The sequence below is a fragment of the Trachypithecus francoisi genome, unplaced genomic scaffold, assembly GCF_009764315.1.
Source record: "Trachypithecus francoisi isolate TF-2019V2 unplaced genomic scaffold, Tfra_2.0 Lachesis_group8, whole genome shotgun sequence".
Taxonomy (NCBI): domain Eukaryota; kingdom Metazoa; phylum Chordata; class Mammalia; order Primates; family Cercopithecidae; genus Trachypithecus; species Trachypithecus francoisi.
The window spans coordinates 69,426,923-69,452,191 of NW_022681473.1; the positions used below are offsets into that span (position 1 = coordinate 69,426,923).

Below are 25,269 nucleotides of genomic sequence, written 5' to 3' on the forward strand. Positions count from 1 at the left end.
TGTGGAAAACAGACTAGCAACTCCTCACACAGTTAAACATAGTTACTGCATGACCCATTAATTTCACTCCTAGGTATCTACCAAAGAGAAATGATAACATGTCCACACAAAAACTTCTACCCAAATGTTTGCAGCAACATTACTTATAAGAGCCAAAAGTAGAAACAACCCAAATGCTCATTATCTGATAAATGAAGCAAAATATTATAGACACATGTAATGGAATGCTATTTGGGAATAAAAAGGAATGAAGTACTGATACATGCTGCAAGTTGGATGAACTTTGAAAACATTTGCTAAATGAAATAAACTAGTCACAAAATACAATTTACTGTGTGATTCCATTTATATATGATAAATACCCAGAATAGGCAAGTTCATAGAGAGAGAACTTAGATTAATTAGTGGTTGTCCAGGGGTGGGGGCAAAGAAGAGGACAGGGAGTGAGTGCTAATGGGAAAAATTTGTATTTTGGGAGTGATTAAAAAAACCCTTAAAATTATAAATATTGGAAAGTATTCTAAAACTATGACAGTGATATCTGAACATCTGCAAAATATGCTAAAACCCACTGAATTATATACTTCAAATTGGTGAATTTTAGGGCATACATGTTATCTCTCAATAGAACAGTTTAATTTTTTTGACTTGCTATGCTTAAACTCTTCTGAAAATTTCTAATAAAGTTGATCTTCACTGTCCCTTTATTTACACTTCTGTGTACTAACTACAAGGTGGCTTTAAAATATTTTTTAAAAATAAGGCCCATTAGCCCCAGATGATAAATGACGATGACTATTTTTCTTGGTATACTGAGGTTTAACCAATCTTGAATGGATATTTATATTATTAGTAACTTTTCACTATTATAAATAAAGTTGCTTTCAACATTTTTGTTTAAGCTTCTCTGCAGAGTTGTCAGATCGTTTCCTTAAAAAAAATTTCTAGAAATGAAATTCTGGGTAAAAAGGTATTCTTCTAGAAAAACTGTACTAATTTACTCCAACAACAACATTCAAGAGAAAAGCATCAGTTTTAACCTAAAATATGCTTGACTTCATGGCTTAGCACAAAAATGCCCAAGAAGGAAAAAAATCCCTGTAACAGTAATACAAATTCTTTCTTTTTAGGCTGAACCTCTCTCCAACTAACTTTAACTAATGAGAAACGGAATACTTCACTATGTGACATTTCTTAATTGCAGGTCTTACAATTTACATCTCTCTTGGAATGAACTTACCACTTATGTTCATAAGCAAAATGCAATGAAAACCCACTTAGCTTTCTCTAGTTAAAAAAAAAAAAATCTCTGTCTACTGAAAGGCTTAAAAGCAATAATCTCTCAGTAACAGCAAACATATCCAGTGACCCAATCTTGGCTTCTAAATACCATCTTCTAATAAAAGGAACCAGGGCTCTTTGGAGAAATAACTAATTTTTAGGATTAGGGAAGGGAAAATAAAAAATAAGCCTGGGAAATTTGCCAAAACTTGGAAACAACCAAAAGATGTCTTTCAACAGGTGAATTGATAAATTGTGTTACATCCAGGCAACAGAATATTATTTAGCACTAAAACAAATGAGCTATCCAGTCATGAAAAGTCCTGGAGGAACTTTAAATTCATATTACTAAGCAAAAGAAGCCAATCTAAAAGGGCTCTATGGTGTATGATTCCAACTACATGACATTCTGGAAAAGGCAAAACTATGGAGATGGTAAAACAATCAATGGTTACCAGTGGTTAGGAAGGAAGGATGGCTAGGAATAGCACAGAAAAGTTCTAGGGCAACAAAAACTATTACATACGTTACTATAATGGTGAACACATGTCATCTGTCCAAAAGCATAGAATGCAGACCACCAGGAGTGAATTCTCATGAAAGCTATGGACTTTGGAGGAATAATAATATGTCAGTGTAATTTTACTGACCATAAAAAAAAAATAAAACCAAATAAAGGTGGTGAATGAATGTCAAACAAGCAAACAAAAGCTGAGCCATCTTGCAGTAGCAGAGAATAAGGAAGTAGTCAAAATATGGGGGGGCATGTCAAAGGGATGTAAGAATCAATCTGAATGAGTTTCCAACAACAAAAACTAAAACAGTTTTAAGCATCAAAGTACATAACATAGCACTGAATTATAATTCAAACTATGAAATATATGAGTCCATTAAGATATAAATGATTACACAAATAAAAAATAAAGAAGGATAAAAAGACAACAAATTTTCATATAGAATTCCAAACATTCTCCCTCCTGCGCGTGGTTCTTAACTCCAACTCCCTCTTCCCAAACTCCCATCCCCAGTGAGGGCAGACTAAACTTAGTGACTTACTTCCAAAAATTAGAGTAAGAAAAGGGAAAAAATAGTATACTTTCAGTAAAGAAACTTGGCAAACACTACCTTATCCCAATAATGAAGGTTAGCATCATCATATAGATATCACATATCCACTGATATGATGTGACGGGACAAGCCTTCGCCTCAGTGGTATTCTTTCAAAATACCCAAATAACCCTAGTCTAATCATGAGAAAAATGTCAGACATACCCAGATTAGAGTACATTCCACAGGTCATAAAAAAGAAAAATTGAGAAACTGTCACAGAATGGAAAAGACTGGGGAAACACGACGACTAAGTTTTATGTGGTACCCTGAACTGGATCCTGGAAAAAGAAAAAGGATATTAATGGAAAAGCTGGTGAAATCCAAATAAAGTCTAGAATGTCATTAATAGTAATGTGCTAACACTTAATTCTTGGTTTTGACAAAGGTATTATGGTCATGGAAGATGTTAACAATGGGGGAAACTGGATGGGGAGTATACAAAACTATGCACTATCTTTTCAACTTTCTATATATTAAAAATTATTCCAACATAGAATATTTACTTTAAAAAAAAAAAGCTTAAAAATGGAACCATAAACCCACTAAACCAAGAGAGATATCCTTTTGGAAAATGTTAACTGTCTAAATTTAACTATCATTTTCTCCATTTTAAAAGTCTGTTAATACTCTGGTTTCTCTTCAGATTGCATAAATCTTTTGCCTTTTATGAAGTCTGTTAAATTGAATTCAAGAAAAAACAAAGCTGAGGGAAAAAGGACTAACCATTTCTTATTGGAGAATAAATCATGCTTTAATCAGAAACATTATGTTCTGTATATTAATAGTCCTAGAACTATGCATATTAAACTAGGAACATTTGAATGACAGTAGTAGAAATACTTCATGGCACACTAAAAAATACAAAACCTAATATTCTACCAATTTAATCTGTCAAGTTTCACAGAACACTGTGTTCTGTGGTTCACTGCGCTTACTGGGAAAGAGGTATATTTAACACACTAGTGGTATTATATTAGAGAAACAAATATTTGCAAAGTTTATATATTTCACATATGACACTTCTGAGGGAGGAGACGACACCTTGCCTCTAACTTTATAAATAATAGAAGTGAATACTAAAAGGCTGTTAAGAAAGGTTATCCAAACCTTGAATATAATGCCAAAAGCTGTAGTCTTAAAAAGATGATGTCCTTTCAAGGTATTAAATAATAAGGGGACAAAGGCCCATTCAATGGTTACTTAATTACTTAGGGAAAGGAAATGTACTTGTTCCATTAGTCTATTTAATATTGAATTAAATATTCAACATGAATATTGAATATCTGAATATGAATATGAACTAAATAACCCATATTAAGTGAAGTTACATGTTAATTTACAGATCTTCGCCAGTAGAGTTACAAAAAATTCTGTCAGGTAGAAGAGATAATCCCAAAGGTTAGGGTGTATTGGTCCTGTAGGACATTAACCAGTTTGTAACTGACCTAGCAAATCTTACTCCAATTATTAAAATGTCTATAAATACAGAGGTCCTCAGACGCTCTTTGAAAGTTTTCTACTTTACTTGTTTCCTCTGTAATATGATGAATTGAATGAAATCTTTGATACATATTCATTTTGTATTTGAATGAGTCATGTTTTTAATTTTTTAAAATTATAATTCCATAGGCATAAGAACTTTCCATGACATGCTTGACACAGCCTTTCCTACATCCAGATCTGCAAATCCTATAATCTCACAATGTTATTATGACACTTTTTCTGCATGGTATTCTGTTAATAATGACAATCATTTGGTTATTGGAACTATCAAATAACATAGTTGTTGTTTCAAAGATAAATCAGAAAAGAATACGTTACTTTCAAGACCATCTTTATTCCACCACTGACTTTCCATTCTTCTAGCAAAGTACAAAAGTAAACATGCAAACTATTTTATTACATTTTCCTTGAGTTTTCTCAATTGTGCATTTTTAAAACAATGGAAAACACAAAAAGATTCTTTTCCTTTCAAGTGAGCTATCTCTGGAAAAGATTTTAAGTCCTAATCCCTATACTGAGAAAATATTTAAAGAAAAAGATACAGAGAAAACTAAGTACTTGTTGAGTCTGCATTAACAAATTACCCACAAAGGCCAGGCTCAGTGGCTTATGCTTGTACTGCCAGTGCTTTGGGAGGCTGAGGCAGAAGAATCACTTGAGCCAGGAGTTTGAGACCAGCCTAGGACCCATGGTGAGACCCCATCTCTACAAAAAATTTAAAATATTAGCCAGGTGTGCTGGCACATGCCTGGAGTTCCAGTTACTTGGGAGGCCTAAGGCAGGAAGATCACTTGCGCCTAGAGTTTGAGATCAGCCTTGGTACATAGCAAGACCCCATCTCTACAAAAAATTAGCCAGGTTCGGTGGTACATGTCTGCAGTCCCAGCTACTCAGGAGGTTGAGGCAGGAAAATCATTTGAGCCCAGGAGTTTGAGGCTACAGTGAACTATGATTGTGCAACTATACTCCAGCCTGGGCAATAAGCGAGATCCCATCTCTAAAAAAAAAAACATAAATGGGAATTACCCACAGAATTACAGAATACAAGATTTAGATAGGGTTTTAAAGATCTTCTTGCTCAATCCCGTTTTAAAGAAAAGTTAGGCCCCAAGGAATACAGTGACTTTTCAGAGGTCTGACAGTTGCTAAAATTCATTTGATCTGACTTAAAAGATGTAATTTGTTGTACACCTCTCAAAATGTAGGTATGAGTTAATTTTATTTAAACCAATTACTGAAAAAAAAAAATTCTTCTGTCTGTTTCAAATACTACTCTCTTTAAAATCAAATGGACTAATACCTGGTTCAGGAATAAACTATAAATTGCCTTTACTTCCATAAATATGATTAATTAAAATAAATTCTGATTACATGTTTGGGATTCAAGCAAGAAAGATTAGTAAAAAGAAAAAAAATCACAACTTTGTGTTTTCAGTGTTACATTTTTCACTAAAAACAAACGTCTATATCACAAGTAAGAAGCTTGAATATTTTGGAAAATTCAAGTGAACTAATGATAAAGACTAATTTCAACTTTAAGGTTTGAGCATGGGAAAGGAAGGACTCTCAACCAAACCATAACAAAGCAAACCATATTAAAGCAAAAGAGAAAGGAAAACTTCATACCCTGACATCACTTCTAGATGAAGTTGTCCTGAGACAGTTAAGAAAGCAGGAACATTGAAGAAATTCTTCTCAGGTAACTTTAGTTTACCTGAAGGCTGCAAATCAAAAACACAAGCCACAAAAAACTATTAAATGTTTTGCTTTGCTTTTCACATTCATATACATGCCACAACTAAAAGTCACAATGCCATTAAATCTACGTGACGACAGGTTGTTCTCGTGAAAATAAAGGTAGTTACACATCTAAGACAAAACGCCAGCTTGGAAAGTGCTAATAAAGGCAAGGAAGTTTGCTCCATATTTTCAAAACATACAATAACCAAAGGACAAACTACCTTTGTCACAAAATACACCTTCCCCTAAAAAGTGATTTTGATTAAGGGGCAAGCTAAGGCAAGAAATTATGAATTAATTTTTAATGTGAAGAATCACACAATCTTAAAAGGCTGACTCAGGACTGAGACTTAATTATCTCAAGGGAATAGCCTCTGGAACATGCAAGGTCATATTTATTATTAAAATATTAATAGTAATGCTTTCAACACAGATTTTTATAAACACATTATAAACTTTCAAAAACATTTCATTTAACTGTCACCATAACTAGGTAGCAGGAAAAGCATGACTCTATCTTTAAAAGATACACTGAGCAATGAGATCTTTATGAACTTACAATATAGAAAGGGTGATTATTCCATTTGAAATGTGTAGGAAACAAGCCATTCAACATTTGTTAAGAGTTAAGCTAAAACAAACTACCTGGAGGCCAAACACAATTTAAACAGTAGCTTCTGAATCAAGTTATGAGTATCATATCCTCTTCTGGGGAAAAAAGTTACACTTGTTTTTGTTGATTTAAACACACGGTCTCATTATGTTGCCCAGGCTGGTCTCGATTTTCTGGGATCAAGAGATCCTCCCACCTCAGCCTCCCGAAGTGCTGGGATTAATAGGCATGAGTCCCCTGAGCCCAGCGTCTTGTATTTTAAACTGTGCATTTATTTGAAAATGTTTTAGTGTAAAGGTGTAATCACTGCAAAAGCAATAAAGTCAATTTAAAATATGTAATGGAGAATGTAAGACTCTTTTAACAGTACCAAATATTAAATTATGGTAACACAAGAAATAAAATTATCTTATTTAATTTCATTGGTTATTCTAAAAATATTGCATATCATGTATCAGTATCTGTGCATAAATAAAAAATGTACTGTAAAAATCAGTTGAATCTTTCATTTATTTTTCTAATAACTGCTTATTTTTTTCCAACTTAACTTTGATACTAGTCAGAGATCAATGAATTCATTTTTTTTAAAAAAAAGTCCATCTTTAAATCTCATTATCAATGAAAGGGTATTGTTTCCAAAGATATTTAGTATTCAAGACTAAAAACTTGACCTGATATATGTTAGGATTTTAAAATAAAAGATCTGTTCTCCTATATTTCTTCATTATTTACTAAAGAATTGCTTTCCCAACTAAGGTCCAACAAATTTATAAGACTACCATACTTTCTACTTTACTTCACCACTTTAGTCTATAATTTGTATTAATTTAATTTCACTTCAGATAGTTTCTCTCATTTCTTGTATTATTAAAAAAAAAAAAGGTCTGGTCTTTACAACGAGATTGTATTTATTTATTTATTTATTTATGTATGTATGTATGTATTTTTGAGACAGTCTCATGCTGTTGTCCAGGCTAGAGTGCAGTGGCATGATCCTGACTCACTGCAAACTCTACCTCCGGGGTTCAAGTGATTCTCCCGCCTCAGCCTCCCCAGTAGCTGGGATTATAGGCGCTGGCTAACATGCCCAGCTAATTTTTGTAATTTTAGTAGAGATGGGGTTTCACCATGTGGGCCAGGCTGGTCTCCCGACCTCAAGTGACCCACCGGCCTCAGCCTCCCAAAGTGCTGAGGTTACAGGCATGAGCCACAGTGCCCGGCCTATGACTAGGTTTTAAACTTTCATTTATCAGCACTTGTACAGAATGGATTCTGATTTTTCTTACATTTCTTTAATCCAACTTATTTAAAACACACTACTACTTCATTATGCTTTCCAATGTCATGTTAGTGTTTACATAACAAATTCATACTACCTTACTATAAATTACTTTTATTTCTTTTATATTACAATTAAAGCATTATACTGATTTTTAAAACTTCTCTGTGTATTGTTATATCACCTATATATTTTATCCCAGAATATTAAAGAGGGTATACAAAATATTGGTTGTAAAAAGTAATTATAAAAAGTGATATCAGCAAATACGGCAGGATAGGTAGCTCCAAAGGACTGTCCTGTCACAGAAAAATAAAAGAAAAAATGAGCAAAACTGTCAGAATCAATTGTGGGAACTCTCAAAGAGTGGTAAAGGTTTATAGCAATCAAGCAAATGCTGAGCCAAGAAAAAGGCAAATTAAAAACGGTAGACTCCACCCAATAGCAGCAGGAATATATGTTTTTTTTCAAGCGCACATGAGCCATTTTCCAGAGTAGACCACATAGTAGGCCATAAAACAGTCTCAATAAATCTTAAAAGACTAAAATCACACAAGGTATCTTCCTTGATGACAATGGAAGGAAACTAGAAATGTACAATAAGGGGTTGTGGTTACTAGGGAAAAAAGTTTGGTGGTTCCTTAAAAAGTTAAAATTGAATTACTAAATGACACAGTAATTCCATTCCTAGGTATATACCAAAAATAATTAAAATGAGGTATATAAACAAATACTTGTACACAACTGTTCAAAACAGCATTATTCACAATAGCCAAAAGGTAAAACAACCTAAATATCCATCAGTGGAAAAAAGATTAAACAAAATATGATATATATATATAGAATGGAATATCATTCAGTCATAAGAAATGTATATACCTATATATTTTTAAAAGTAAATGTTTTAGCATGTATTTATATATATTAAAACATAGATGAACATTGAAAACATGGTAAGTGAAAGAAGACAGACTTAAAAGGCTATGTATGATTACATTTATATGAAATATACAGAATAGGTAAATCCAAAGAGACAGATGATGAGAGTCATCATTTGAGTGGAGGCGAAAATGGGATGTAACTACTAAATGGGCACAGGGTTTTCTTCTGGGGTGGTAAAAATGTTTGGAACTTAACAGAGTTGGCAGTTGTAAAATACTTTGAATGTACCAAATGCCACTGAAATGCACCTTTTAAAATGGTTAATTTTATGACATAAATTTCACCTCGATTCTTTTTTTTTTTTTTTGAGACGGAGTCTCGCTCTGTCCCCCAGGCTGGAGTGCAGTGGCCGGATCTCAGCTCACTGCAAGCTCTGCCTCCCGGGTTTAGGCCAATCTCCTGTCTCAGCCTCCCGAGTAGCTGGGACTACAGGCGCCTGCCACCTCGCCCGGCTAGTTTTTTGTATTTTTTAGTAGAGATATGGTTTCACCGTGTTAGCCAGGATGGTCTCGATCTCCTGACCTTGTGATCCGCCCGTCTCGGCCTCCCAAAGTGGTGGGATTACAGGCTTGAGCCACTGCACCCGGCTTCACCTCGATTCTTGAAAGTAATTAATGAATCTTAGTAGGTTCAAAAACTACCAACCTAGGATTGTAAATTTAAGATTTAGTATTGTAATCTTAAATTTGTAACCTTAAGTACTTATGGTAGTGATAAAGAAACAATACAATATATGAAATAAACACGCAACTTCGTGAATTTATCAGTGGGGAAGGATTTCTTTAACAAGAGCTCCAAATTGCCAACGATAAAACGAAAAACTGATGAATTTATATATGTTAACATTAAGAACTTCTATTTATAAAGGAAGATATAGGCAAAGTTAACAGATAAATGACAGATTATCAATAAAATATCTGCAACATCTAAAACTGCCAAGTGATTAATGGACAGAATATATAAGGACCTCCTGCCAAGAAAACAAAAAAGAGAAAATAATCTGCTTCCCTAATGAGAAAGAAGACATTGAAATAAAGACTCAAATGGCTAATGTGAAAATAAATGAAAGCTGTTGAAACTTCAAATTATTCTGAGCCTTGAATAAAATGTGACTGACTGTAAGACCTATGTAATATGGGCAAGCCACTGCAACTTTTGTTTCTTCCTATTATAGATTAACCCTCTTTCTTACTTTTCTTGCCCTGTAAAATGTTGTGAAAGATTAAATGGTACCCTTTACCTCTTAGTTACTAATTCTTTGTTATAGATTAACGTCCTTCCTTTTTCATGTACCCAGCTCAGATGGCAAAAGGCCCCATGACTACCAAATTGATAGAGATGCAATTTTAAATATATCTTTCCTGAAAAAGAATAAGCTGTAACCAACCAAACTGCTGTAACTCATAAATCAGCATTGTATTAAAAATGTGGTAATACTCCTAAACTTCTTTGTTTTTACTTATATAAGTGAAGCTTTAGCTTCTTCTCCACTTCGGAGCACTGACCCAATTACTTTGGAGTCTTGTTTTTTCTGGGTGGCCATTCTCAAATTTTGCACTTGAATAAACTCTTTTAAAATTGGATTCTGAGCCTCTTGATTATTTCAGGGTGACACTTTGGCAAACCAGATGGGACCCAAATTAGGCCTCCATTGACCCCTGCTGTTTTGCCAACAGCTGGAGCCCTGGCACCAGCATGAATCTTTTGCATCCAACTGACCTCGCTGAAGACTGCAGAAGTCCTTGGTCAGACCACTCACAGGGTTGAATCTCCCTGGCTTAACTGAGATTCAGACTTTATGCAACCTGATTCAACAACTGATGAGACTGGAATTGAAGCCCTACTTTAAGGTAGGAGTTTCGTTTGTTATTCTCTTATTCTATTATTTGTGTATATTTGTGATTTTTTCACTTTTCTCTGAGATTAAGGTTTTGCTTGTCTTACTGACTAGAGTTTGTGACCTTTTCTCTCATTTGAAATTTTATCACGGAGAAAGCAGTTGCTCTTTGAAAAGGGGAAGTGAATGTCTACAGCTTAGGCAAATTTTCTTAAACTGGCCAGATATAAAGCTCGATTCAATTTGGCACGTTTAAAATTTCCTTTTGAGTGACCAAAGTTTATAAAAGACTTTATGAGCACAAGATAAGTCTCAAAGACAAGGGGAACTGTACCTCCTGGCTGAAAGGCACCTTAGGTAACTAAGGTCTCCCAGGAGTGTCAGAGCATATCACTCGTGACATGTAACAGTCCCATAGGATTTGGACAAATACATACTGACATGTATCCACCACTACAGTATCATACAGAATAGTTTCACTGCCCTAAAAATATGTGCTCCACCTAGTCATCCCTCCCTTTCCCCCAACCCCTGGCAACCACTGATCTTTTTACCTTCTTCACAGTCTTATCTTTCCCAGAATGTCACATAGTTTAAATCGTACAATATGTAGCCTTTTCAGATTGGTCTCTTTGACTTAGTAATATGCATTTAAAATTTCTCCAGCTCTTTTCATAGCTTGATAGCTCATTTCTTTTCAGTGCTGAATAATATTTTGTTGTCTGGATGTAACAGATACAGTTTATTTCTCCATTTACCTACTAAAAGGCATCTTGGTTGCTTCCAAGTTTTGGCAATTATGAATAAAGCTGCTTTATAAACATCCATGTGCACGTTTTTGTGTGGATATAAGTTTTCCACTCCTTTGGATAAATACCAAGGAGCAGAACTGCTGGTTCTTATGGTTGGAGTATATCTAGTTTTGCAAGAAACTGCCAAACTGTACTGCAAAGTGGCTGTTAAATCTCACCAGCAATAAATAACAGTTCCTGCTGCTCCACATCCTGGTCAGCATTTGGTGGTGTCAGTGTTGTGGATTTTGGCCACTCTTAACAGGTGTGTAGTGGTACTGACTGGCTTTTATAGTGTGCTTTGTGCATCATTTTCTATGGATCACATGGTTCATACACTCCTACCTTCAGCCATTACACTGAGTAGCAGTTACTTTTTTTTAGGAATCTATGAGCCAGAATTTCTTGGAATGTTGGTACGCCTAAAAAAGTAAGAAACATGAGGAGAGTTCTGTAAGTCCTTTAGGCTGTTGACAGACTGACTGATAATGAGTGAATAAATTAGAACTCTGTCAGTGTAACCTCCTCCAGGTATATTCACAAATTCTCAAACCTCTTAAGATCAAAGATTCATACTAAATACCTTTTGTTTCACAGTGCTAACCCATCAACTTAAGAAATATTGGGGCTCCTCAGGGACACTGTCTTATTATTGGATCCTGCATTTAGCCTATTACCTGGGAATAGCAGTTACTCTGTAAATATTTGTTCAATTGAAAAATGAATTGAAATAAGACCTGGAAATATGAGAGATACCTAAATCTGAGCTAGGACACAAATCTCTCAATGAAAAGAGCATGAAAAAAAAAAATCCCTATTCATGTTAATCCCAAGAAACACAGCAATAAAAGAAATGTCTGAATAACCAAATGTTAAAACATAGTATAAAGCCTCTAAATTAATATAGTGTATTAGTGGCACACAAGTAAACCTGTGGGATGTAACTGAAAGTCTAAACACAGACTTTCGCATATAAAAGTATTACATCAAATCAGTGAAGCAAAGCTGAATTTTTTTTTTGAGACGGAGTCTCGCTCTGTCGCCAGGGCTGGAGTGCAGTGGCCAGATCTCAGCTCACTGCAAGCTCCGCCTCTTGGGTTTATGCCATTTTCCTGCCTCAGCCTCCGGAGTAGCTGGGACTACAGGCGCCCACCACCTCGCCCGGCTAGATTTTTGTATTTTTTTAGTAGAGATGGGGTTTCACCGTGTTAGCCAGGATAGTCTCGATCTCCTGACCTCGTGATCCGCCCGTCTCGGCCTCCCAAAGTGCTAGGATCACAGGCTTGAGCCACCGCGCCCGGCCGAGCTGAACTTTTTAATAAGTAGAACCAGGTCAACTGAGTAGCCATATAACTGTATCAATCAGAGATAAATGCAGAATTTTTTTGTACATTGTGGCAGACAGTGTGACGTGAATACATGGGTGTTTTCCCCCGCCAAGGAATCTCTGCATAGTAGTGCTGTGGTAATTTCTATTGTTTCCAACACCTAAGTCGTCACTTCCGATTCTTGAAATAATGGTACATAAATTCATGTACTTTGATCCTGTCTTCAATATACTTCTTTCAAATCCTTGAGAGAAATGGTACAATGTAAAAGAATATAAAAAGCATTTCTTAAAGTACTGCATATTGAGATAAAAATCTCAAAACCAGAATTCTTATTCATTATAAAAAATATTTCTGAACATAAACCAGCAAAAATACTTTATCTCATTGGTCTCATATGTATTTATTTTTGTCATTATGGTGTTTTAATAATGCAACAAAGATTTTAATTTTTCCTTTAATTATCTTGTTTTCTTTTAAGATACTGGAGAAATATAATATTCAAAGATCCAGAAAGTTCTGTATGTGTGTGACGGAGTTTCACTCTTATTGCCAAGGCTGGAGTGCAATGGCACGATCTCAGCTCACCGCAACCTATGCCCCATCGGGTTCAAGTGATTCTCCTGCCTCAGCCTCCCAAGTAGCTGGGATTACAGGAATGCACCACCACGCCTGGCTAATTTTGTAATTTTAGTAGAGATGGGGTTTCTCCATGTTGGTCAAGCTGGTCTCGAACTATCGACCTCAGGTGATCTGCCCGCCTCAGCCTCCCAAAGTGCTGGGATTACAGGCGTGAGCCACAGAGCCTGGCAGGTTCATTTTTAAGTTGGTCATTTTGCATCTTAGAACTCATTTTCCCTTAAAGAAATACAACAACTATATTCACAGAGCACCCACAGTACTCTATATACTAAATAATACAGATAAAATACAGTCATGTACTACATACTGACATTTTGTTCAACAACGGACTGTAGATATGATGCATCCCATAAGATTATAATGGAGCTGAAAAATTCCTATTTCCTAGTGATGTCACAGAGCACGCCATTACTCACATATCTGTGGTGATGCTGGTGTAAACAAACCTACTGCACTTCCAGTCATATGATAATAAACAACTGTTACTGATTTACATATTTATTATACTATACTTTTTATCCTTAGAGTGTACTCCTTCTACTTATTAAAAAAAGAAGTTAACTGTAAAACAGGCTCAGGCAAGTCTTTCGGGAGGTATTCTAGAAGAAGGCATTGTCATCATAGGAGATGACAGCTCCATGTGTGTTGCTGCCCCTGAAGACCTTCCAGTAGGACAAGATACAGAGGTAGAAGACAGTGATATTAATGATGCTGCCCCCGTACAGGCCCAGGCTAATGTATTTTTGTGTCTTAGTTTTTAACAAAAATGTATAAACAGTAAAAAAGAAATCTCTAATAGAAAAAAGCTTATAGAATAATGAAAGAAAATATTTTTGTACTCATATAACGCGTGTTTTAAGTGTTACTACGAAAGAGTCAAAATATTTTTAAAAATTAAGTTTATAAAGTAAAAAAGAGTATGCTAAGATAATCTAGTATTAATAATTTGTTATTGAGGACATTTTAAAAAATAAATTTAGTGTAGCGTAAGTACACAGGTTTGCAAAGTTTATATTGTCCTAGGCCTTCCCATTCACTCATCACTCACTTACTGACTCATCCAGAGCAGCTTCGTGTCTTGCAATGTCCATTCATGGTAAGTGCCCTATACAGGTTTACCATTAAAAGAAAAAAATAGGTCAGGAGATCGAGACCATCCTGGCTAACACGGTGAAACCCCGTCTCTACTAAAAAAAATACAAAAAATTAGCCGGGCGAGATGGCGGGCGCCTGTAGTCCCAGCTACTCGGGAGGCTGAGGCGAGAGAATGGCGTAAACCCGGGAGGCGGAGCTTGCAGTGAGCTGAGATCCGGCCACTGCACTCCAGCCTGGGCGACAGAGCGAGACTCCGTCTCAAAAAAAAAAAAAAAAAAAAAAAAAAAAAAAAAGAAAAAAATATTTTATACTGTATTTTATCATACCATTTCTATGTTACAAATGTTTAGATATACAAATACTTGCCATTTTATTACAGTTGCCGACAGTATTCAGTATAGCTACATGCAGAATAGGTTTGTACCTTAGGAACAAGAGACTATACCATACAGCCTAGGTGTATAGGCTATACTATATAGGTTTGTGTAAGTACACTTTATGATGGTTGCACAATGATGAAATCACCTAAGGATGAATTTCTCAGAAGGTATCTCCATCGTTAAGCGACACATGGCCATATACGGAGAGAGATGCAGAGAGAGTGTGTGTGTGTGTTAAGTCATGATACAAAAAAATGTGCATGTGGATACAAATGAATGAATGAGTGCCTGGATTCATTTCTATCAATCTCAGCAAATGTGACCAAGAGGGAGATACTCTTCAGACAGAGCACAGGTAGTACCAGAAGCTGAGGAGGTGCTTATATTCATGTAGGGTACAACTTGATCTTTAGCTTCTTTATTGCTAAGATGAGACTCAGAAACAGGATTTAACAGTTTGAAAATGTGTCTAGAAGTTTCAGAATTAGACGATAAAACCAATAATTTGAGGGGCCAGGTATGGTGGCTCACAACTCCAATCCCAGCACTTCGGGAGGCCAAGATGGGAGAATTGCTCAAGTCCAGTAGTTTGAGACCAGCCCTGGGCAACATAGTGAGAGCTCCATGTCTAAAAATACAATTTAAAAATTAGCTGGCCGGGCGTGGTGGCTCAAGCCTGTAATCCCAGCACTTTGGGAGGCCGAGGCGGGCGGATCACGAGGTCAGGAGATCGAGACCATCCTGGCTAACACGGCGAAACCCTGTCTCTACTAAAAATACAAAAACTAGCCGGGTGAGGTGGCGGGCGCCTGTAGTCCCAGCTACTTGGGAGGCTGAGGCAGGAGAATGGCGTAAACCCAGGAGGCGGAGCTTGCAGTGAGCTGAGATCCGGCCACTGCACTCCAGTCCCGGCGACAGAGTGAGACTCCGCCTCAAAAAAAAAAAAAAAATTAGCTGTGCGTGGTGGCATGTGCCTGCAGTCCCAGCTACAGAGGAGGCTGAGGAAGAAGGATTGCTTGAGCACAGAAGTTCAAGACAGCAGCAAGCTGTGACCGCACCACTGCATTGCAGCCTTGGCAACAGAGCAAGATCTTGTCCCTAATATGTACGTACATACATACATACATGCAAACATACATACATGTTTGTCTGACTTAATTATCACATTATTCAAAACATTCCTTAAGTAGGCATAGCAGTCTCACCTTGTCCACAGTTTTATTTTTCATGGCTACAGTCGCCTATAGTCAACTACAGTCTGGAAATATTAATGGAAAATTCCAGAAATAAAGAATTCTTGTTTTAAACTGCACTGGGTTGAGTAGCATGATGAAATCTCAGGCTGTCCCACCCCATTCTGCCCTGGACATGAATCATTCCTTTGTCTAGGGTATCCACGCTCTATATGCGACCAATCTTATAGTCACTTAGCAGCAGTCTTGGCTACCCGGTCCCTTGATGTTACATTGCCTATGTCATTCACCTCACAGCAGTTTAGGACCATGGCACAATATATTCACCTCAAAAATCACTTATCCATGAGGCCTTCTTACTGCTAATAGCCCCCACTCCATGCCTAGACTAGTAAAAATGACCCTTCTCTGCATTTCCATAATAATCTGTATATACACCTCATTCATTCATCTAAGCACAGTGCTAGACAAGAGAGACCAATAAGATAAGCTCTCAAAGAGCTTACATTCTAATGGAGAAAAAAGAAAATGAACATGCAAACTAATAAAGAATCAAGATAATTACAAGCTGGGATAAGCGAGTTGGGTACTAGGGGATGGGGAGGCCTCTTAAGCAGTAACAAGGAAGTGGAGACCTGAAAGATAAGAATGTATTTGCTATACTATAAACTGGGAAACATACTCCAGTCACAAGGAACAGACAATAGAGAGATCAGTATGTGGGAAGGGGGTGTCATACCTTAGGGGAGTAGAAGGCAGGTGACTGTAGCTTGAGGGACTCAAGAGTAAGACCGTTAAAAGACGAGGTTAAGAGAGGTAGGCAGAAATCAGATTATAGGTCCTTTATAGGTCATGATAAGGAGTCTGAATTTTATTCTAAGATCATAGAGCAGCCACTGAAATGTAAGCATGGGGTTGTGGCATGATGAGTTTAAAAATTCTTCTAGTGTCTCAGTGGAGAACAGATAACAAAAGGATAAAAGTAGAAGTAGGGGCACCATTCAGAAGACAAGAAGAGTAGCTTGAATTAAACTGGTAACATTGGAAACAGAGAAATGGAGAGGTTGAGGATTTATGTTAAAGATGAGCCAACAAAGGACTGATAAATTAGATGTGAGACTGGGGGAGACAGGCAGGGGAGGCATGAATTAAGTCTGACATCTAGATTTTTTTACCTAAGCAAATGAGTAGATGGTAACTTTCACTGAGATAAAAAAGAAGAGGAAGAGGCTTTGGAGGGAAAAAAAAGAGTTTTATTTAATACATACTATGAATGCATATTAGACATCAAAGGGGAAATGTCACACAGGCAGATGCTTCTACAAATCTGGAGCTCAGAAACAGAACCTGGAGATAAACAGTTTGGGACTGCAGATAAACGGTTTGGCAGTCAGTATGTAGATGGTATGGTACATAAAACCTTGGAACTGAATAAAATCACCAGGGGAGATATTACAGATTAGTGCTTCTCATTGATGATTAGAGTGTTCCCTAGAAAATACTTCAGGAATTTGTAGAAGCATTTAGTGGGTAGGAGTCAAACATGTCCTGCAATATATACAAAGTCCTGCATAACTAAGCCTTTTCCTGCAATCTCCCAAGTTCCCAATGCTCTGTTAAGGCATTCATATAGTGTATCAACAAAACCACGTGGATTTGAGCTATCTGATAAAACAAAGTCATTAATTTTATCTATCTTCTATATTGGGTCTTGATATAAGATATTGTTTGGAAAACACTTTTGAACAAAAATGTTTGAAAATCAATATAAAGGATGATTAGTCCCTCCCATCCTAACAGTCCATGATAGACTAACCTTTCCCTGATCATATAAAACTTACATTAGCGCAATAAAACTTAATCTAGCCTTTCTCTACTATGCAAAACAAAAATTTTTTGCTAGGTTATTCTGCCATTGGAAGACAGTAAATAGCAGAGCCAAGAAAGGGGAAACCAAGAGTTACCAAAAATTTTTTTTTTTTTTTTGAAACGGAGTCTCGCTCTGTCGCCCAGGCTGGAGTGCAGCGGCCGGATCTCAGCTCACTGCAAGCTGTGCCTCCCGGGTTTACGCCATTCTCCTGCCTCAGCCTCCCAAGCAGCTGGGACTACAGGCGCCCGCCACCTCGCCCGGCTAGTTTTTTGTATTTTTTTAGTAGAGACGGGGTTTCACTGTGTTAGCCAGGATGGTCTCGATCTCCTGACCTCGTGATCCGCCCGCCTCGGCCTCCCAAAGTGCTGGGATTACAGGCTTGAGCCACCGTGCCCGGCCCAAAAAAATTTTTTTAAATGTGTGTATCCCAGTGAATTTCTTATCACAGGGATCTAAAATCCTCCCTGTTTCTTTGAGTATTTCCAAGAAAATATTAAGCAAATATTTTGAATTGCCCTCCAGTTATTTGTTCTCACAGCAGAACAAATTTAGCTGAGCAGTTTCACAATCTCAGGAGAATTAAATAGAAAAACCCACACAAGTCTGACTCTGTCTCCATGTAAAATATATAGCAAGGAGTGACAGTAAACAGCAGTAAGCTGAACAGTGGAAAGGAATATAATCAACAATGGAAAACTTATCTGACCTCCACAATCACTGAAGCATCCAATCTATTTTTATCTCCTTTTACTTTTTCTATTTTCTACTTTGCACCCTACCCCCACCTTTTACCCAGTTCTATTTACTCATAATTCCAGAGACAAAAAGTTGGGAAGAGAATACATAAAGATGAAGCATGGTACAGAAATCTAAAAGGTTTAAAATCATAATGGCATGCTACTGTCCTATTTACCTCAATCAGCAATTTCCTTTGAAGATCATGAAGGAAAGGGAGAGTACTTACCATCTGTAAGCTCCACATAACCACTGAATATCTTATTTTCTTTCTTGATCCCAACTAAGAGATTAGAGGGAAGCTATGCCTTTCATGATACAGATAGTAAATACAAAAATCCAAGTTAGGTAAAACTTTAATTTTTTCACGCCTGTAATCTCAGCACTTTGGGAGGCCAAGGTAGGCAGATCACCTGAGGTCAGGAGTTTGAGACCAGCCTGGTCAACATGGTGAAACTCCATCTCTACTAAAAACACAAAAATTAGCCAGGCGTGGTGTTGTGTGCCTGTATTCCCAGCTACTTGGGAGGCTGAGTCATGAGAATCGCTTGACCCTGGGAGGCAGAGGTTGTTGTGAGCTGAAATTGTGCTATTGTACTCCAGCCTGGGTGACAAGAGTGAAACTCCATCTCAAGAAAAAAAAAAACAAAAAAACACTTTAATTCAACTTCCCTCTTGTAAAAGATGCTAAAGCTTAAAAATGTCAAAAGTCAAATGTTAGGATAAATGTTATATACAACTACTTTTTGGTAAGATCAGTTGTAGAATCCAGGTTTCTCAGCTTCTAGTACAATCACCTTTCCAATAAATCATGTAGCCATTTTTGTTTTTGCTTTTTTTTCTTGGAGATAAGGTCTTGCTATGTTGCCCAGGCTGGTCTGGAACTCCTGGGCTCAAGTGATCCTCTCACCTCTGTCTTCCAATGGGACTACAGGCACATAACACTGTGCCCAGCTCTTCCATTTTTTATCCTGTAGTGTTGAAATAAAGCTTTGGATTAAATAAAGCTTTTAATACTAGTCTCTTCCAGGTATGAAATGCTGATCATATAAAATAAAACAAGCCAGGTGTGGTGGAGGGTGCCTGTAATCCCAGCTATTTGGGAGGCTGAGGCTGGAGGATCAGTTGAGTCCAGGAGTTTGAGGTCAGTGAGTCATGATCATACCACAGCACGCCAGCCTGGGTGACAGAGTAAGACACTGCCTCTAAAATCAGTCAACCAACCAACCAACCAATCAATCATAGGAACTAAATCTGTCATACAGTCTCCAAAGATCTGTGGGTTGGTAGTTTTATGATCCCTATCAAGCTGTATCTCAAATGCAGCTGCTATCATTGCTGCAGAAATTGTTCTGCATGCCGTTAGACTGCATCTCATACGTAAAAACTAAAGCCAAGGGCAACAGGCTCAATAAACTGCATTCTATTTTGCCAGTTTTGTTAGTTTTGGGATTTTCCTATTAACAAGCCATATATGTAGGTCTTTCACTAATCTAAAAATTTCCAGTAAGTCCAGTTTATGTTTCCATACTTTCCACTTGCTACAAATGTGTATCTTGGTGTACAGAGAACTGCTAGTATAAAAATAATCTTTCTTAAAATAAGGGTTCATTTACATTCCAGAACACCCACTAACTAGAACACCCACTCAGCCCTGAGAAAGGTTTCATTTTAGCAACTATTTGATCAGCAGGAAAGGAAGTTATTAACTCAGACTGTTTGTAAACAGTCTGCTTTCCTGCTGAGCTGTCTGAGAAAGAAAGAATCAAGAAAAGACACGTGGAGTCTAGTATTAGAGAGTAAGGTTGAGGCAAAACAGAAAGTGAATACACAATGCTGCCTTATTTTTCTTTTACAGGAGAGGAACACAAATGTAAAATTGCAAAACAGCAAACTTATTCCTAAATGTGAAGGGGTCAGTGAAAAATGTGCCAAACTTATTTTCACTACTGCTTGAAAAACATTAATTTTGGTTTATTCATTGTCAGACTGGGGCTTTAAAGATGAATATGACAAGATATGGTCCTAGTCCGTTAACTATCCCCTCATCCCATTTTCCAGCCCCTTCTGTGAGAAGGGATATCTATGCTCCGGAGTTAAGTCTCCAAACCACGTATCCACACAAAGGACTTGACTACCACGCAACACAGCAGGTATTCAATAAATACTTATAAATCCCAGCACTTTGGCAAGGCGGAGGCAGGAGGATTGCTTGAGACCAGGAGTTCAAGACCAGCTTGAGCAACATAGTGAGACCCTGACTGTACTTTAAAAATTAGCTGGGTGTGGTGGTACCCATAACTCTAGAGGCTGGAGTGGGTGGATCACTTGAGCTCAGGAGATCAAGGCTGCAGAGAGCCATGATCGCTGGCTCATCACTGCACTCCAAACAGGGCGACACAGTGAGACCTCGTGTCAAAACAATCCCCTCACCTCAAATATACTTTCTTGCAGTTGCTGCAAGGAGGAAGTAAGTTATTGATAAGGGGAACAGAAGGGCTTGGTTGTCCTTTACCTCTGGCTGCGGAATCAAGAGTAAGTTAGCCAGATGTGGTGGTGGGTGCCTGTAATCCCAGCTATTTGGGAGGCTGAAGCATGAGAACTGCTTGAACCCAGGAGGCAGAGGTTGCAGTGGGCCAAGATGGTGCCACTGCACTCTAGCCTGGGCAACAGAGCAAAACTACCTGTCCAAAAAAAAAAGAATAAGCCATTATAAGGCATACTCATATAAAAGGCATGATTTTGATGCTATCCAAAGATTATCCAAAAGGGAGTCACATCATTTTTTGAGATCAAAGTGTCTCTTAAAGTCAACAATGCCATGAAATGCTTCCTTCAAAGATGGCATGCATAAAATAAATGTCAAATTTCCAACAAAAACCAATTCCCCCAAATAATTACATGGTATTGGCCCTAAAGAGTATAAACTCAAAAAGCTTTCCAGTGTTTATGAAGCTGACATTTTCTTTTCACTTATGATTACTTAATTGAATTCTAATGTCCAGACCAGCAACATGAAAGTTCATGTTTTTTAAAAGAGGAAACTCTACTTTTCTACTTTTAATTAGCAATGGAAATAACCATTTGTAGAAAAACAAATTCTCTCTATATTGAAAGTTCAAAAGTCTAGCAGACGTGAACTATTCAACATAACTACTTCTGGGAAAATACACAGCAGGAATAGATATAATAAAAACAAAAAAAAATGTACCCTGGTACCAAGATCCAAGATGCATAAACTACTTTCTAAATATATCCAGAATCCAGCCGGGCAGAGAGGCTCATGCCTGTAATCCTAGCACTTTGGGAGGCTGAGGCGGGCAGATCATGAGGTCAAGAGATTGAGACCATCCTGGCCGACACATTGAAACCCCGCCTCTACTAAAAATACAAAAATTAGCTGGGTGTGGTGCCAAGCACCTGTAGTCTCAGCTACTCAGGAGGTTGAGGCAGGAGAATCACTTGAATCCGGGAGGCAGAGCCAAGATGGCGCCACGGCACTCCAGTCTGGCGACACAGTGAGACTGTCTCAAAAAAAATATGTGTGTGTGTGTGTGTGTAGATATATATCCAGAATCCAATCACATTTCAGGATGCACAACTTCAATTCCTGTGTAAATCAGTATCTGTCCACCTAAAATACAGCATTAGACTTTTAACTGGTTTCTCTTCTTCTGTACATCTCCCTGATTTACTCTCCATATAGCAGCCAGAATGATCTCATTAAAACATAAATGATTTGTTACTCCTTTGCTTAGAACTTTTTGTCCAAAGACTCACAGCTTTTTATAATGCCCTAAAAAGTCCTTTACTGAGGTTCCTAGAGGGAGTGTTTCTGGTTGTCACAACTGCGGAGAGCTACTGAAATTTAGTGGGTACTACCCCAAGTTTCAAATATGCCATGGAACATTCATGTTAGTGAATTAGGTAAATTATATTATTTTAATATGCTCTGAATTTTCCAGAATGCATCTTCCATGTAAATCAAGGGAAAGCTAATACTTTGATGCGGAACTCTTACCAAGAATGAGTTACCGGCTCAGCGCAGTAGCTCACTTGGGAGGCTGAGGCAGGCAGATCACCTGATGTCAGGAGTTCGAGACCAGCCTGGCCAATATAGCGAAACTCCGTCTCTACTAAAATACAAAAAATTAGCTGAGCGTGGTGGCGGGCGCCTATAATCCCAGCTACTCAGAAGGCTGAGGCAGGAGCATCGCTTGAACCCGGGAGGCGAAGGATCTCAGTGAGCTGAGATCATGCCACTGCACTCCAGTATTCTCATCACGAATAGCAAACTGTTCGTGATATGTGAGTCACCAATATAACACACCCGTTTAAGTCCTAATTTATAGTGGTCAAAGTCAGCAGTTCTTTATATCTCTATATAAAGGCTAGTTACATTCTTCTAGACACAGTATTTACATAATAAAATACACTGATTATATTACTTTTCTTTCTTTTTTATATTAAGTTGGAAGCACTCTATTTTTCAAATTAAGTGTATAAAAAGTTTATATTATCTATATTTCATTATATATATTATTTATATTTGGGAAAGGAGTTATTACAATTTTTTTTTACAAAAGTGTTATACCTCATAAAGATGAACATCACTAACATATAACTAACATATATAATTTGCACTTACTCCCAACCTCTATGCTTAACCTCAGTTCCCACTAATCTTCCTTTCTTCCTATGCTCCATCCATACCTGCCTTCATGATTATTTCTTGAAAACCTCAGGTTGCTCCAGCCACAGAATCTCTGTACTTGCTGTTCCTTCTGACTGAAATGTTCTTTCCCAGGTATCAATATTACTTACTCTCATATGTCCGTCATGCTTTTTCCTTTTGTTTTTTTTTTTTTTTGAGACAGAGTTTTGCTCTGTCACCCAGACCGTAGTGCAGTGGTGTGATCTCGGCTCACTGCAACCCCCGCCTCCTGGGTTTAAGCAATTCTTGTGCCTCGGCCTCCCAAACAGCTGGGATTACAGTTGTGCATGCCACCGTGGCCAGCTAATTTTTGTATTTTTAGTAGAGATGGGGTTCTGTCATGTTGGCCAGACTGGTCTTGATCTCCTGGCCTCAAGTGATATATATGCCTGCCTTGGCCTCCCAAAGTGCTGGGATTACAGGTGTGAGCCACTGCACCTGGTCTTGTCATGCTTTTCGAACATCTTCTCAGTAAAGCTTTCCTTGACCATCCAATTTAAACTAGAATCTCTCTCTCCCTAACCCTTTTCCCAATTTACTTTTCTTTGCAATACAAATCACCATCTGTTCTGATTATCTATGGGTGAATAACAAATCATCCTAAAATTTAGCAGCTTAAAATGATAATCTACTGCTATCTTTCATAATTCTATGGATTGCCCAGCTTCAGCTGAGTGGCTCTTGTATGGAGTCTCTCATGTGGTTTCAGTCAAATGGCTGCTGGCACCGAAGTCACCTGAAGGCTAGACTCAGCTAGATATACAAGATAACCTCTTTAATCACAAGTCTAGTGCCTTAGCTGGGATGGCTGAAACAGCTGAAGTGTAGCCAGGTGTCTCTGTCTTATCATGCAGCCTTCCCACACAAATAGTTTGGGGTCTCACAGTATTTTAATGTATTTAACCTATTCTTTTACTGATGGAGAACTCACTGATGATTTACTGATAGAAAATGCACAGTACCTCTCATACAGATGCTGGCTTCCCCCAGAACCATCCCAAAAAAGCAAAGGCAAGGAAATTTAATTTCCACCATGTGCTACTGATTACACAGAACCAGTCCACTCTTTAACTGTGGGTGAGGACAACAGAAAGATGTCGGTACTGGGAAGCATAGTGCACTAGGAAGCTATCTTTGGACAGTTACCACAATACTTAACATATTCTCTATTTTACTTTTATATTTATTGTCTCCTCTTCTACAAGGATATACATTTGACAAGGAAAAAGACTTCTGTGTTCACCACTTTTCTTCCAGCACACACCATGTAGTCAATTGATATTAACTGATAAAAGGAATAAATTATTGCATTAGGTAAGTGATATACATCAATAATTCACTATCTCCTTGCTTCTCACTATAGGTCACTCTGCCTCAAACTTACCAATTTACCTTTCTGAAAGGTAGCTGGTATGAATCTGGATAATTCTGGAAGTAGAAAATGACAAAGTTGGGACAAAAATCAAAGATGGAAATATAAACAAGGATCATACACATTGCTTTGTCCTATGGACATCTCTGATCACTCCCGTACCTAGTTTCTCCTTGTCAGAAATCTCTCCTAGAGCACTTATAAAAAGTGAAGCACTACTTGATGTAACAGTTTTGTATATTCTGCATAATTACCCTTAAAAAAGGTAAAAGCCAATTAAACATTTAATTATTCTGTCTACAGTTTCACGTGTTAGCTTCATCTACTGGATAAACACTATACATTTCTTGGCTGGGTATGGTGGCTCATGCCTGTCATTCTCCGTACTTTGGGAGGCTGTGGTGGGACGACTGCTTGAGCCCAGGAATAAGAGAACAGCCTAGACAACATAGCAAGACTCTGTCTCCACAAAAAATTTAAAAATTAGCCAGGTGTGGTGGTGCACACCCATAGTACTAGCTGCCAGCTACCTGGGAGGCTAAAGTGGGAGGATCTCTTGAGCTAAAAGAAAAAAAAAAGAACTCAGAAACTGTACATTTCTTGAGAACCAGCTCATTTTAATTTAAAAACAAGTTTTAATTCCAAATTCTCAACAGAGGACTCAATACTAACTTGTGCATACTAGCATGTAACAGGAAAAAAAAAAAAGCCAATGAATTCTCCATCAGTAAAATAATAGGTTAAATACATTAAAATACATGTATTGATACACTGAAACAGCATGTACTTTTAAAAGAATGAGGCAGAAGCAGTAAGAGGTACTGATAAATGAACAAAGCAGATA

At 37.5% G+C, this 25,269-nt stretch overlaps 1 protein-coding gene across 8 annotated transcripts in view; it reads right to left on the reverse strand.

The window, feature by feature from the left end:
- The window catches only part of NARS2 (asparaginyl-tRNA synthetase 2, mitochondrial), a 141,603-nt gene that overhangs the window by 84,259 nt on the left and 32,075 nt on the right, over positions 1-25,269 (reverse strand). For 7 of the 8 annotated variants that reach the window (XR_004435662.1, XR_004435661.1, XM_033204335.1 and 4 more), the window contains exon 6: positions 5,521-5,615. The exons of the other annotated variant lie outside the window; for it this stretch is intronic. Coding sequence is in view for 5 of the 7 variants with exons in the window: in XM_033204335.1 (XP_033060226.1) it covers positions 5,521-5,615 (95 nt within the window). In the remaining 2 variants the exon portion in view is untranslated. The remainder of the gene's footprint in view (positions 1-5,520; positions 5,616-25,269) is intronic. 8 annotated transcript variants of the gene reach the window in all.